Here is a 15,423-nt window from a genome sequence, read left to right on the forward strand (position 1 = left end):
TGGGCAGGGCCCTGAAGAACCCTGCACAAAGTGGCTCTCCTGGCTAGTTTATTTGGTTGGGTCAACAAGGCCTTCAGATGGCATACAACGTTAGTAGGTCCCCAACTGCCCAGCAGCCACAAAACACCCAACCCTTTGACTCTCTTTAGTGCCATGCAAGGGTCTCTTTCACCCAGCGCCCAGGAATGTTTGCCCTCCTCAGTCTGCTCCACCTCTAGGAAGCAGTCAGTAAGCTTCAGCTGCGTGGCCAACACAGAGGACACGGAGAAACAGTCATTCGTGGACATCCCAGATCTCGGAGAGCAGAGGGGGAAGTTTTTTGTCCTGCAGGCGAAGTGCAAACACTTGCTCTGAATGGACGCTGCTCAAAGTCCGGAGGCTCACCAGCTTCATTAGCATCCGTGGGAACATCAGTCGGTCCTGGGTGGGGGGAAGTCTAGTTGTTGCTCTTCCCCAGAAAAGGTGAGGCAGGGCGGGGAGATTGTTAGAGACGCAGGAATTATCATGCTAGGTGGAGGCAGGATTCTTGAAAGAAAGTGGGTATCAGAAAATGGGCCTGAAGAGCGGAAGAAAAAGATCCCGAGGGAGACTCACGTGGGGGTGGTTGATGGAGACATAGGCATGCAGGGCCTCCACATATGTGTGTTGCAGTCTCTCTACTTGGAGCTGGTCCTGCACGTTGGGCCGGTCTATAGGTCACCAACAGAGTTGAGGAGCAGGTCTTGGTTCCATAACCCAAATCACAACTCCCCAAATAGGGACATGTGCCACCCAGCTCTCTCATCCACTGCAGGGACTATAGCCCTCCTGGGCGAACGTCTCCCACTCGGTTCCCTCTTGCCCCTCCTCCATACCTGCAGAGAAGATGCTGATGGCTATGAGCAGAGCAAATTCAGCATCATTGAGTTGCAGTTCATTCATGGATCTGGAGAACTCAAAGATGGGGTTAATGAACTCCACCTGCAGCCCTGGGGAAGAAGAAAGGAGGCTTCGGGTCTCGGCAGGAGCAGGAAGAACACCCTCCAACTCAACAACTCGGGGAGTAACTACTAGGAAGTCACTAACAGGTCTCCAGGTTTCTGCCACGTCAGAACAAACTTCTAGGGCTGGAGAGACGGCTCAGTGGATAAGAGCACTGCCTGCTCTTTCAGAGGTCCTGCGTTCAATTCCCCATAACCACATGATGGCTCACAACCTTTATCTATACTGGGGTCTGATGCCCTCTTCTGGCATGCAGGCATCCATGCAGATAGTACACTCACATACATAAAATAAATAAAAGGCAGACAGGCAGACAGACAGACAGAACGAACAAGGTTCTAAGCTTCTCTGAGTCTCCTCTGTGAAGTTTGAGTCATGGTTGAATCTATCTAAGAAAGCTACTGAGCATGGTGGCACATGAAAGTAATTGAAAGGCCGATGCAAGAGGATTCCAAGTTCCAGTACTGTCTGGGCCTCATAGCAAGATCCTGTCTCAGAACAAAACAAAAAACAGACCAAAAACAAAAACAAATATTTATTGTGACGATGGAATGGGACCGTCAACTTGACAGAATGTAAAATCACTTATGAGACACAGCTCTAGGCAGGTCTGTGAGGGACTAGATAAAGCAAGTTGAGTACTGGCACTCACCAGTCCCTCCATTGCTGGCTGTGGATCCTATGTGATCACCTCCATCTGCTGCCACCCTTTACCCCATGGCAGACCAGACCCTCAAACCAGGAGCCAACACTGCCCTTCTTCCTTAAGTTGCCTTTGCAGGTATTTTGTCATGGGGTCGGGACTCGTTATACAGACGGTTATATGATAAAGTATGCAGAAGGTTTAGCACAATGTCTGACACACAAAAACTGTTGAATTAGGCCAGGCGATGGTGCACTCCTTTGATCCCAGCACTGGGAGGCAAAGGCAGGTGGATCTCTGACTTTGAGACCAGCCTGGTCTACAGATGGAGTTTCAGGACAGCCAGGGCTACACAAACAAACCCTGTCTTGAAAAACAAAACAAAACAAAAAGTATTGAACTAAATGACAAGTCTACTATTAGGATTCTAAGAGTGCCACATTTCTAAAAATATAGCTATCTCTGACTTTTGCTTATAGAGAAACCCTTTATAGAGGCCAGTAGGGATGGTGCTCTCCTTTAATGCTAGCACTCAGGAGGCAAAGGCAGACAGATCTCTTTGTGTTCAGGGTTAGCCTGGTCTACATAGTGGGTTCTAAGACACAGAGAAACCCTGACTCAAAAACAAAAACAAAAGAGGAGGAGGAAAAGAAGGAAGAAGAAGAGGAGGAAGAAGAGAAGAAAAAGAAAGAAAGAAACCCTTCTTGGCTTATCTGAATACTACAGTTACATTATCACATCCTGGAGAGAATACACTGTGGCCAAGGGCATGGACTGAGGTTCAAGACTGCCAGGATTTGACTCCCTTGAATTTACCATTGCCTAAGCTGGGTGACTTGAGGTAAAATATTTAACCTGTCTGGGTCCTGTAGTCCCCATTTGTATTACATAGATAGTAATAAACTTTTTATTTTTATTTTTTATTTTTTATTTATTTTTTTTGGAGCTGGGGACCGAACCCAGGGCCTTGCGCTTGCTAGGCAAACGCTCTACCACTGAGCTAAATCCCCAAACCCCATAAACTTTTTAAAATAGTAAATAGTATATGTGATATCTACTGTGTTCATTAAATTTTTTTAGAAGACTACATCTTTGTGATAAGGTCTCAAGAAGCCCAGTTTGTCTTCAAATTCACTATGTAGCTGAGGATGGCCTTGGACTTCTGGTTCTCATGCCTCTCTATCTTGTTGAGCATCCACCACCATAACCATGTGGTGCTGAGAGTTGAAACCAGAACCTCATATAACTTAGGCAAAAACTCTATCAACTATGCTATATTCACTTCAGTTGAGTGTGTGTGTGTGTGTGTGTGTGTGTGCATGTGTGCGTGTGTGTATGTGAGAGAGAGAGAGAGAGAGACAGACAGACAGACAGACAGACAGACAGACAGACAGACATAGCCCTTGGCTGTCCTGAAACTCACTATGTAGAACTGGCTGGCCCAGAACTCAGAGTTCTGTCTGCATCCACCTTCCAAATGCTGGGATTAAAAGTGTGTGCCACCATACCTGGCTTCTCTTAATTTCTGTTTTTGGGTTTGGGGTGGTTGTTGTTTTCTTCTAGTTTTGTGACAATGTCTTATAAAACCCCAGACTAGCCTCATACGCCCGATGTGGCCAAGGGTGGCCTTGAACTTGTGTATGTATGCATGTATGTGGGAAGGGGAGTGCACTTGCCCACGCATGCTCATGTGGTGGCCAACAGTCAACATCAGGTATCTTTCTCTATTGCTTTCCACCTTAGTTTTTGAGAGACAGTCTACCACTAAACTTGGAGCAAGCCATTTTATCTAGATGACTGACCAGCAAGCCCCAGAGATGCTTCTGTCTCTTCTGCTCCCTGGCACGGGGGTTCCAGGTGTGTGGCACCTCCCCAGCCCCATGGACTTGAACCATTGATCTCCATATTTGTCTCCCAATTTGAAACAATAAGAACAAACCCCAACCTTAATAGACCAGTCTTCCTGCAGAGAAGACAATGAGCACCCAACAGCTTGAGCTGCAGCCTAGGCCTGGTACACACTTCTTCCATTCACACTGTCACCCTCTCCACCCCACACTGTTTTCCAGGCTTTCTCGGCTTTCTTTTAGCAACCATCTGCTATACTTTTCCATTCGAGGTTTCTTGATGAGTCACTTCCTGTAGCTTCCCCATGATGTGCACCAAGCATTTTGTGTTCATCTATTCAATAGACAAGCTCTGTTTTTATAGAGCATTTCTTGATGAAACTTTTTTTTTAATAATTTATTTCATATATATGAGTGCACTGTAACTGTTTTCAGACACACCAGAAGAGGGCATCAATCCCATTACAGATGGTTGTGAGCCACCATGTGGTTGCTGGGAATTGAACTCAGGACCTCTGGAAGAGCAGTCAGTGCTCTTAACCACTGAGCCATCTCTCCATCTCTTGATGAAACTTTAAGCTACAAAATATGCTTTAAAAGTCCCTTCATACGAATAAAGAGAGAAGGTTCTAGAATTGAGTTGTCCTCCCGGGAGGGTCTGCTAACGCTGGCTGGAAGAAACCCTCAAATGAGATGGATCCACGTCATCAGTCAGCCATTGTGTGAGGAACACATGTGGATGTGCAACAAAAGGAGACTTGACATAACAGAATCTCCAGGGAAAGAAAAGGCAGGACACAAAAATGAGAGAGACAGAGACAGACAGACAGAGAGAGAGAGAGAGAGAGAGAGAGAGAGAGCGAGAGAGAGAGAGAGAGAGAGAGAGAGAGAGAACACAAGATAGTCAAACCTTTAAAAAGAAAAGATGGTTAAAAAGAGAAGAAAAAAGTAAAAAGAGACTTCTGTTCCTTTTCCCCCCAAGAACACACTGATAAAGTGAGAATTGAAAAACATGATGAAATCAAGATTGCTTAAATAAAGGAATCTTACAAATAGGTACAGATTCAGATAATGAAGTCCACAAATGCTGAAGAAACAGGAAGGGTCCACGAGAGAGGGTGTTCTGACAGAGGTAAGGGTTAAAAGAGTCTAAGGTAGCAACCATGTTTTGAGGGGAAGGTGCTTGTCAGCAAAGGGGGACAGGGGACAGGGGACAGGGGACAGGGGACAGGGGACAGGGGACAGGGGACAGGGCCGAGTCTTAAGGCAGGACAGAGCCATCGCATAGCTCACCAGGTACTAAGACATTAAGAAAATCAAAGAAATGCAAGAGGGTCTGACTGAGTCTTGCCCTTCCCTGCAATTAAGAAAGGCTTTCCTAGAAAACCCATATTGGGACAAGAGGCTCATGGGCTGGTCTGAGTCATCAAACACCAGTGAAAGCTTTATCAACTATGCCCTGAAACACAGCGCTAAGAACAGACTCACATTAGCTACATTTCACAGCCTGCTCTCTCGGCTGCCACTCTTCAGTCTCCCACAGACTTCTGTCCTTTCCCAGCTCCAGTCTCATAAACATCACTAACAGCTGTGAGAGGAGCTCGGCTGCTTGGCCCTGAGCAAGCATCAGACCCCAGCACCAGTTTGAACTAATTCTTAACTAGCTCTCCTAGTCCGCATGTTTGTCATGCATCAACTCTAGTTCCACAGCTCACCAGGAAAGGGACAGAAAGAGTTTAAGGGTCAGGTGAGCCTGCATATCCTTAAAGAACATTATCTTTAAAAGGGTTCTTGCCTTTTGTCTGGTAAAAGGCCTGATAGGATGGTTTTCAAATTCTTTTCCTAGCTACATGTTTTTTAAGTGTTGAGCACAAGCTCAGTTCAGAGTAGCACCTCCTCGATATAGCGAGAATGATGGCCACTGCTCTGCCTTGCCTGGTCTCCACCAAGGAGATGCTTTCATCGACTCCTCAGATGCTTCGGTGGAGCGGGGTCTGTTTGGAGTGGTTGAAGTGGCTGATCAACATTCCAAACTCCTCTCTTGGAAAAACAAGTGGCATCTTCATAGTATAAGCACCCGAACCTCGGACCCACGGCTCTCTAATCATGACGGGCACCATGGTGGAAAGCGCCAGCCCCCTGGCAGCGTCAGATCTCACCTGCTTTGGCAAAGTCTTCCCGGTTGTAACTGAAATCCTTGAGGAAGGTGATGCTCTCACTCCCAGGGTTGTACCTCCGCGATGTCTCCAGAAGCATCACCTGCACACAAGCAGCATCTTTCAGACAGGGACGAAGGGGCTGGTCTTGGTATGTGGCCCTTGAGAGGAAGCTGATTCCCTTTCCCAGTGGCTTGGACTCTCCAAGCTGGATATCTGGAGGTCCCCTATAGACAATCCTACTCTGTCTCTCCCTTCACCCCATTCCCTCTCCAGCCACCTCGATCGCAGAGGTCTTCAGCAAGGCGATCTGGTCCTCCCTGCTCAGCTGTAGGAAGCCAGGGAGCTGTTTGGCAAAGTCAACAATCTCCTGCACGGACACGATGGCCAGCTCAGTAAAGTGGGCAAAGCGCTGTTGGCGGGCTTCCCGGCTCTGAGGGTCGGGTGCAATGGGCCAAGGCTACCCAGGGTGGGCAAGGAAGACAAAAGGTAAACTGCTGTGAGTCAAGAAGTTAGCTGGTGCTTCAGGTACAGCCACCTCTCCCCAAGTCAAGTACCGTGACTCGAAGTCGGTCAGAGAAGGAGCGCCTGTTACACTGTTGCTGGGCAGCCACCAACTTCTCAATCATGCCCAGTTGTTCTGGGCTGAGCTGTGGCAGGACCTGGGGCGGTGAGGAAACCCTTGGGGACACCGATGTGGCTTGAGCCTGCTCCTCTTCTTGACGCTTCAGTTTCTTCAAGCGGATCTGTTCTTCTGATAAGACACCTAAAGACAGGGCCAGATGTGAGGTGGGAAGTATGCCAAGGGTGGGATGATGCTCCAGAAACAAAATGTGTGTAACAGCAAGGAGGATTGATTGATTGATTGATTGATTGATTGATTGATTTAGATTTAATTTCCAATACAGGGTCTCACTATGTAGCTCTTGGCTGTCCTGGAACTCACTATGTAGATCAGGCTGGCCTTGAACTCAGAGATCCTTGCCTCCCGATATTGGGACTAAAAGCATATGCCACTTTGGCTAGATAAGGAAGTTTTCATGCACACTCAGGAGATCCCTGCAAGGGTAAGCATCTGTCTGCCTTCACAGCGGGGCACCAATATTTCCCTGTCAGCTCTTCCCAGTCCCTGCCCTGCACTTACACTCCTCCCTCATGCCTGCCTGGCGGCATTTGCGAAGGCGACACTCCTGGCATTTCCGCCGCATGTAGGTGTCCATGGGGCAGTGGCCACCGCTATGGCAAATGTAGCGTGCTCCCTTGATGACACTGCGGCGGAAGAATCCCTTGCAGCCCTCGCAGCTCAGCACATTGTAATGGAAGCCAGAGGCCTTGTCCCCACATACACTGCATAGCTCGTTCCCCAGCATTTTGGGGGCTGGCCCCTTTTTCCGCTTCTGTGGACGAAGTTCTGGATAGAGACACAAGGTTTAATGTTCTCCCTTCCTTGGTTGCTCCTAGCTAGGCACTCTTCATTCCCTTCCCTTCACTGAATGATATTCTTTCCCATTCATTCATATTCTCTCTCTGACTCATGATACATACGTAGCCTTTGAACTCCTGGGCTCAAATGCTCTTGTCTCAGCTTCCAGAGTAGCTGAGATTACCAAAACATGTCGCGATGCCTGGCTTATTCTATTATAACAATTGCTGTCCTTTACCAAGGACTATAATGTCCTAAGTTCCCCATGAGCTCTTTATAAGTATGGATCCTTAACACGATCATAAGGATTAATTTCACTTCATAGGCAGGGAGACTGAGGCTCAGAAACACCTAAGATATGGACGCAGGTCATACCAAAGTCATTCAGGTCCAGCTGGCCCAGAGCATTTAGACTTAGTTGTGACATTAGAAAGCAAAGAGCCCCAGAGGTCCCCTCCCTGATCTAGGGAGACTTTACCTTCTCCAAATCCAGGTGGTTCTTACCTGTAGGCTCTGGGAGGGTCTCTGCCCTGGGGAGCAGGGCTGTAGGCTCGGATGACTCCAACCCTATCCTTAAAGCACCCCCAGTTGATTGGGGCATCCTGGCTTCCTCCCTAAGGATGCAAGTGTTGCCTCCCTGGTCTCCTGCATCTTGAGGTTCTGTCTTCCACAACTCCGTTGCAGAGTCTGAGCCCAAGAGAAGCACAGGGGAGTGGGTATGGGTTCAGGTCCTATCCAGACTCCATCCCCAAGTGTCTTGGCTAGGAAACTACAAACTCAACTCTGCCCTTAGAAGTCAGGCAAGCTAGCCAGGCATGGTGGCGCACATCTTTAATCCCAGCACTTGAGAGGCAGAGGCAGGTGGATCTCTGAGTTTAAGGGCAGCCTGGTTTACAGAGTAAGTTCTAGGACAGCCACTCTACACAGGAAAACCCTGTCTCAAAGAAAACAAAGGAAAAACAAAAAAGAAGGCAGCTAAGTCACAGCTCATGATTTCAGATTCCAGTATTCTGTTGGATCTAGGACTAGTGTCAGTCACAGTCCTTTGCATACTAAGACTTCTTCCCCCCCAGAGATAGGGTTTCTCTGTGGAGCCCAGGCTGACCTTGAACTCACAGAGATCCAACTGCCTCTGCTTCCTGAATGCTGGGATTAAAGTAAAGGCATACACCACCACTGCCCAAGTAGCACATCGAGATCTTAAATGAAGGCGCTAACTTTTGTCCCCTGGGGGATGAAGGAGGGCATCCATTTGCAGAATTCTGAAAGCCAGAGCCGTCTAAGCATGAGACATGTCAGCTTTCCCAGAAGAGCAAACCCAGACTGAGGGCTTCACTGATCAAGCACCAGAACCAGGGAAAAGGGTTTGAGCAACACTAAGAATAGATCTGGCTGTGCTTCTGAGGGGTGCTGGATGCAGGTAGGGGAGGGGGTTGATTCTTGAGGTAGGAAAGGAGCCAGAGGCCTGGGCTCTGGGGAGAAGGGGTTGAATAAAACAGCTTACCAGGAGAAACATCAGGCACTGCGGCCTCCAGCCACAAGGACATCTCTTCCTGGAGCCCTGGACATTACCAAGACACTGTCCTGCAGGAACAAGCCGGGTTACACTTTTCCAGATCTAGGCCTGGGCTCCCTTCTGTGCTGCCATTTATCTGTCCTCACACCCTCAGCTGACATTCACTTATCATGGATCAACCAGTGAAGCCTTCTTTGTTATATCCCTACGAAGTCCGGATTTGCTTGTTTGTTTGTTTGTTTACTTGTCTTGTTTTTGGAAACAGGGTTTCTCTGTGTAGTTCTGACTGTCCTGAACTCTGTAAACCAGGCTAGCCTTGAACTCAGACTCAGAGATCCACCTGCCTCTGCCTCCTGAATGCCAGGATTAAAGGCCTGTGCCAGCATGGCCCTGTTGAAGTCAGGATATATACACATATTTCTCCAGTTCTGGAGATTGAACCCAGGACTTCAGGCAGGCTAGGCAAATAGTCTGCCATTGAACTCTACAACCTCCACCCAGTCAGTTCTATTCCATTCTTAATCATTTTAAAGATAAGCAAACTAGGGCTTAAAGAGATGAAAGAATGTGCCTATAGACACACAGGTGGTAGAGCCAAGAGTAGAATCGTGACTTGTCTGCGTTCTCACCTTTGTTCTATCCCTCTCTGTACCCACCTCCAGGCTATGCGGAGGGTCCTTCCCTCTGCTCTGACATTAGGGTGAGCCAAAGTTGGCAGGACCGCAAGACTGGATCCAAGCTCACTCTATGAGTCTGTTTATTATCATCTTTTCCCTGCAGTTTCTGAAGCCCTAGCATAAAGTTCTCCTCTCAAGAATCCTGCCAATACAAGGCCTCCTCTTCCAGAACCCCTCCAGTTCTTCTGAGTCCTAGTAAAACTCTCCCCCTGCCCAGCATTATTCCTCACTGCTAGAATATCCTCCCATCACATCCCTCCCCCACCCAGATGCAAGGATACAGCCCCCCAACCACTAAGCGGACCCGCCGAATCTCCAGGCCACCAGACTTCCTGGCTGCGTAGTCTCTGGAGCCCCCTTGCTGGGAGAAGAGGGTGTTGCAGTACCCAGCCCTCGAGGCCGCAGCGGGCAGCCAGTGACTAGAACTGAGCGCACAGGGGCCAGCAAGGAGAAGCAGTAAAGTAGGAAAAGGCTGAGGGGAGGGACTGCCAAGGGGTCCTTCCTCCTGGCGACCCAGGGCCCCTTTAGGCTCCCGCCCACGAGATAGCTTCCCCACCAGACTAACTCCTCCCCAGGCAGCCACTCTCTTAGCCGGCGCCATCCTGTCCCCTACCCTCTACCAAGACTGTCGCGTTTCCCCGCAGACCGGCCTAGTTCCATCTCTCTCCTTCCTCTCCTCACCCTGGAGGCTCTTTGCTCTTACAGAAGGACTGCTTTCTCAGTCACCCCCACCCTAATCCCAGCAGCCTCCAGAGTCAGCGTTCCCTCCCCCCTCCTCCCATAGACACCTCGCGGAGCAAAGGTCCCGGCACGGCCCGGAATTGCGACACTAAGCCCCAGCCTGTGTTCCCAGCCTCCCTCCACCCCTGCCTCTGGGAAGGCGCCAAGCTCTCCCCACTAGCCCCAGGACTGAGCCAAGCCGGTAGAACTCCAAGGGTGAAGTCAGGCAGGTGCTGGGCCTTCCAGTGAGTTTGTGTGTGGATGTCCTGAGGGGGACAGAGAAAGGAAGAGGCCAATAAAAAGAGGCCTGGGAGAGAAGCAGACGCTAGCAACCCAGGGACTAGTCCAGAATAGACACACCACACACACACACACACACACACACACACACACACACACACACACACAAAGATAAAAGAGGTCGCCTCATCTAGGGAACAGTCCCATCTGAGGTGGTGTCAAGATCTTCTGAATCTAAATAAAGCCATAGCTTTCCTGCCTTGATTCCTAGGACAAGAGATTCAGCCCTGGAGGAATATACCACACTTCACTGACTTAATCTCCCAAGGGGATCCAGCGCTGGTTTACAAACACAGAAGAGACTATGTTTCTTTTTGTTGAATAAGTAAACAAACAAACAAGCAAGCAAACGTTTCTTTTATTTCACACATGTTAGCTTGAGTTAAATCCAACTCACCACGATCATTTCTCCTTTGGGTTCTGGGTTCAAACCTAGGGGTTTGCTAGGGGTTACAACACAGGAAAGGCTATAATCTATGCTAGGAGAGCACTTCTTGGCTGAACTTTGCCCCATTCAACGATGCGTCTTGACTGAGCAAGTTAATGTCTCTGAACCTCTCTTTATCTTTAAAATGGGACGATGATGATGATGATGATGATGATGATGATGATGATAGTTTTACTACATATGATTAATGTCAGAATAAAAATCAAAATAGTGGGGGCTGGGGATTTAGCTCAGTGGTAGAGCGCTTACCTAGGAAGCGCAAGGCCCTGGGTTCGGTCCCCAGCTCCGAAAAAAAGAACCAAAAAAAAAAAAAAAAAATCAAAATAGTGTGTCACAGTAATGTCCAAGGATGGGCAGGGGTTATCTTTCCTCTCCCAGTTCCGTTAGTGGTTTGTCTTCCCATAACCTTGAACCTGTGCATTGTCAGCCTTTTGAATCTTTGTTGCCATAAACAGATCTCTCATTATCTCTTTGGTTCCTGAGGGCGGCTCCAGGAGGAAGGCAGTAAGAGTAAATAAATGCTCTGTTACAGAGGGCACTGATGCTTGTTTGTGAGCTTGCCCAAACACAGTGGCCAAATTGAGATCAGAATTCGGATGTCTTTTCTCCAGGCTCTCTGATTTTTTCTTCCTGTGTTTGAGTCCAGAACATTCTTGGGTCTGAAGATGGAAGAAGTCAGGAGTGGTGGTCAGCAGGGCTGGTGGTCAGCAGGGCTGGTGGTCAGCAGGGTTGGTGGGCTGCAGAGTTCTGCAGATGCTTCAATTCAGATGCGAGAAGCCAGAGTTGAGGTTACTGCTGGCCATTCATCCCCTGCCCCATTCCCAGTTTCCTGCGCACAGGCCCTTCCTGTTTTGCTGTGAACTCCAATTCCCATGGGTCCACATTAAACCACAGGGCAAGGGCCAAACAAGCAGCCAGAAGGACCAGAAAAGAGATGAACAGGGCATGAGGGAAGAAAACAGAGGAAACAGGGAAGGGTGAATATGGTTGTGGGGGTGGGACGGAAGGGACAGGATGGGGGAAGGATGAGAAAACTGAAGTAGAAAGGGGCTTGGTGAGAGATGAGAGGAAGCGCAGGGTGAGCCGAGGGAACGGGCAGAGACTGGAGCACGTGTGAGAAGGCGGCAGGCTGTGGGGGTGTTGCAACATCTGCCCATGTATTCATTTCTCACATTCAGAAAAAGCCCCTCTGGCAGCCCCCATGTTCAGCTTCTGCCTCTGGCTTTTGCTCTCGTTCCTTCTCGTTGTAAGGTCATCCCTCACAAGGCCTCCACCCTGGTCTGGACACTTATGAATCATAAGCACAAGGCTCTCCATTCTTCTCATGGGTTCCTTCCTCAATTTTCACAAAGACCTGCCACCCTGGGAAAGTAGAAACCAAGGACAGCAGCCACAGAGACTGGGGCAGCTCAGTGCCAGCACCCATCAAGTGTCCAGCTTTGTCCCCTCGCTCACGTTCCAGCGCAGTATCTCCCTCAGAGATGTTCCTGAGATACCTTATTTCAAGAACTTGAAATGTAACATTGGCCTGAAGTCCAAAAACGTTATCTTCCAAGGATTTAAAAAAAGTCTCCCTCTTCCGGATGCTAACCCTTCTCCTGACTCCCTAACCTCTTCACGGGGTACTTCCCAGGCCCCAGGAACAAACATACACAGCCCAGGCTGGAGACCACTGACTCAGACTAGAGGCAGCTGTGGAACAAGCAGGTCCTCCCTCAAGCCAGTGAGGTGGGGCAACCCAGTTTCCTGTAGAAGAGGCAGCATTCTCAGACCTCACCATCACAGGTTATAGGTGATGGAAGAGCTCGCCACAAAGACAGGGGAGAAGGGAAAAGTGGGGGAAGGCTAAAACTGTTGCTGGAATCTCCACGGACTTTCTGGTGAGCAACTGCTGGGACTTCTGCCCCCAGCCAGAGCAAGTGATCAGGTGATCAGCAGCACACGTCCTACTTTACCAGCCCCACCCTCCTGGCACAGTTACATCAGCCTACAGGAAAGTGTCCAGGCCAAGGCACCCAGTCCTCTAAGTCCTTACCGTGTTTTCTTGACTCCGTCAGGAAGCAAGATCCCTAGGAACATCTTTGGGGAATCTTACTAGCCATGGCTCTGACTCTTCCGTTCCCAACTTCCAGAGGCTTAGAAATAGCATTCACACGCCCCTAGCCAAACGGACCACTAGATAACTCCCCCAAAGGCAATCCTTCCTATTAAGTATGTCATAAAGGAAGGTTTGCAGAGAAGGGCTAGGGCAGATAATGTTTCTAAATTCTTCTTTTTGGTGCTCTAGATGAGTAAAAAGTGAAGGAATCGTCTTTCAGAGCCCTGGGAATCCACTCAAGTTGACTTTTGCCCAATCTCCTAATCACAAGATAAAGGTGATCCTAGGATCCTAGACCTGAACCTACATGTTCAGAGATAATGTGGAAGGCAGAACGCAAAGAAGAAAAGTAGTATTTGCATAATTTATTCTACATGCATTATCATTTTATGTCTTATCGTGGTGAATCTTGGGTTACTAACAAGGTGTAAATATCGAACCTGATTACAGATAAAAACTGATTCATAAGCTCATACTCCCAACTGGAGAATGAATGGCAGAGCCCTTGCTGCTCCTACAACGGTCCCAACTCTGGGTCCCTGTACATGTGGAGTGGCTCACAACCCCCTTAACTCCAGCTCCAGAGATCTGCTGGCCTCCATAAGCAGCTGCATTCATGCATAGACCCATACATAAGTGAAAATAAGTTCCTTCTCACACTCACACTAAAATAAAACAAACCTACTTTATCCCATTACACAGACTATCTCCCAAAAAATGAGGGAAAAGAGTTAATTCACTTGGATTTACGTTTGCTCCTGCCAACATAGGGTAAGCAGTTGTTCTCAAGCCTGACCTCACCTTCAGAAACTGATTTAATTGATCTGGAATAGGCTCATGAAGGCATCTATCTATCCACTGAGATAATGATTTTTTTTCAACTCTAAGGAACCAGGGTGGGAAGAACTTGAAATCACCTGTAGAAAATAATGCAGAAGCTGAGGAGTTGCAAACTTGAAGTGCCCTCATTATCCTGGGATCATTTCTCACTCTAAAGATTGAAATAATATCTGCTTCACCAACCCTCCTACACAGAGGCTGACAGACACAAAGGGTGTAGACATACTTGAGCAAGTGGGAAGAAAAGCAAAGCCTGAAGGAGTTCTGTTCTATTTGGTGAGCTAAAGATTTACATTCTGAACACACATTGGCCTGGATCATTTTGCAGAGTAAAAGGGGTTTTTTTTTGGGGGGGGGGGTTGTGGGTTTTTTTTTGTTTTTTTTTTGTTTTGTTTTGTTTTGTTTTGTTTTTTGAGACAAGGTCTCCTGTAGCCTAGGCTGGCACTGAACTAGCTCAGTAACTAACTGAAGCTGTCCTTGAACTCTTGAACTTTTTGCCTCAATCTTGCCATGTGCTGGGATAACTAAATAATATAGTCTTAAAGATGCCAGGCAGTAGTACCTTTAATCCCAGCACTGGGGAAGCAGAAGCTGACAGATCTCTGTGAGTTTGAGGTCAGCCTGGTCTACAGAGCTAGTTCTAGGACAGCCAGGGTTACACAAAGAAACCCTTTCTTGAAAACAGAACAAAACGAAAAGCAAAACTCCACAGATGTGTGTGTGGGGAGCACATCTATACTACCAGCATGTAAGAAGAGTGGCAGGAGAGCTTTGGAGCCTACGAAGTGAGACCTTGTCTGAAAACAAACAGAAAAACTTCCACTACAGTGCACTGGTCAGTTCACCACGTTCCATTTGATGCCACTTATGTGAAAGGTTTCCTTTGATAAAATCTCCAGATACCTTGGGGGTACCATAGGTACGTTAACAATGCAGTTTGAACAAGCTACTATTATGTCAATGTTGTTGGCAGACATAAATTAAAACTAGAGCGATACAGAGAGATTTTCATAGTCCCTGCAAGAAGATGACGAGAACATTTGTGAAGCATTTTATATTTATTTATTTATTTATTTATTTATTTATTTATTTATTTCTTCGGAGACAGGGTTTCTCTCTATAACCCTGACTGTCCTAGAACTCACTATACCAGGCTGGCCTCAAACTCAGATATCCACCTGCCTCTGCCTCCTGAGTACTGGAATTGAAGGCATGTGCCAGCACATTTTATGTTTTAAAAAGGGTTGGGGGAGGGACTGGTGAGATGGCTTAGCAGGTAAGGGCATGTGCTATCAAGCCTGACCACCTGAGTTCAATCTTTGGAGCCCATATTGTAGAAGGAGAGCATGGACCACTGAGAGCGTCTGTCTGACCTCTTCACATGCCATGAACAAATAGATATTAAAAAAAAAAAACAAAACAAAACAGATTATATACTAACCAAGACTCAGAAAACTTCCATTTCAAACTTGGTGTGGCAACATATACTTTGTACATTTCGGGGGTGAGGCAGTAATAAGTTCAAAGCTAGCCTGGGCTACACAGCGAAATCCCAATCCTGTCTGAAAGAAGAGAGGGAGGTGGAGGAGAAAGCTGATGAGTTGGGTTGTGCACACTTGTAATTCCAGTGCTTAGCAGGTGGTAACAAGAAGACCAGAAGTGTGAGGCCAGCCTGGGTTATACAAGACCCTGTCTCAAAAGACAAACAACAAAAATAAGCAAATGAATTTCAATCCACTCTCTAAACTGCGAAGGTTAGGCGAAGTACTCTCTG

The 15,423-nt window shown here is 47.8% G+C and overlaps 1 protein-coding gene and 2 non-coding genes across 13 annotated transcripts in view; 1 reads left to right on the forward strand and 2 right to left on the reverse strand.

Moving 5' to 3' along the window:
* The window catches only part of Nr1h3 (nuclear receptor subfamily 1, group H, member 3), a 17,438-nt gene continuing 2,015 nt past the window's right edge, over nt 1-15,423 (reverse strand). Inside the window, exons 1-10 of one of the 11 annotated variants that reach the window (XM_006234535.5) lie at nt 9,548-10,229; nt 8,555-8,634; nt 7,555-7,737; nt 6,772-7,038; nt 6,185-6,393; nt 5,908-6,087; nt 5,631-5,730; nt 855-968; nt 595-689; nt 1-420 (exon numbers count right to left, since the gene is read on the reverse strand). In XM_006234535.5, the coding sequence (XP_006234597.1) occupies nt 274-420; nt 595-689; nt 855-968; nt 5,631-5,730; nt 5,908-6,087; nt 6,185-6,393; nt 6,772-7,038; nt 7,555-7,737; nt 8,555-8,597 (1,338 nt within the window). In that variant the 5' untranslated portion in view covers nt 8,598-8,634; nt 9,548-10,229 and the 3' untranslated portion in view covers nt 1-273. Of the gene's footprint in view, nt 421-594; nt 690-854; nt 969-5,630; nt 5,731-5,907; nt 6,088-6,184; nt 6,394-6,771; nt 7,039-7,554; nt 7,738-8,554; nt 8,635-9,222; nt 10,230-15,423 lie in introns of those variants that run through there. The other 10 variants (XM_039105751.2, XM_006234534.4, XM_039105752.2 and 7 more) reach the window with 10 other exon arrangements.
* Trnaa-agc34 (transfer RNA alanine (anticodon AGC) 34) lies at nt 2,563-2,637 on the reverse strand. The gene has a single exon. It is a non-coding gene; the product is annotated as a tRNA-Ala (tRNA).
* On the forward strand, nt 14,606-14,711 carry LOC120101973 (U6 spliceosomal RNA). Its single transcript, XR_005503022.1, has one exon. It is a non-coding gene; the product is annotated as a U6 spliceosomal RNA (small nuclear RNA).

Source organism: Rattus norvegicus, chromosome 3 (genome assembly GCF_036323735.1).
Source record: "Rattus norvegicus strain BN/NHsdMcwi chromosome 3, GRCr8, whole genome shotgun sequence".
Taxonomy (NCBI): Eukaryota; Metazoa; Chordata; class Mammalia; order Rodentia; family Muridae; genus Rattus; species Rattus norvegicus.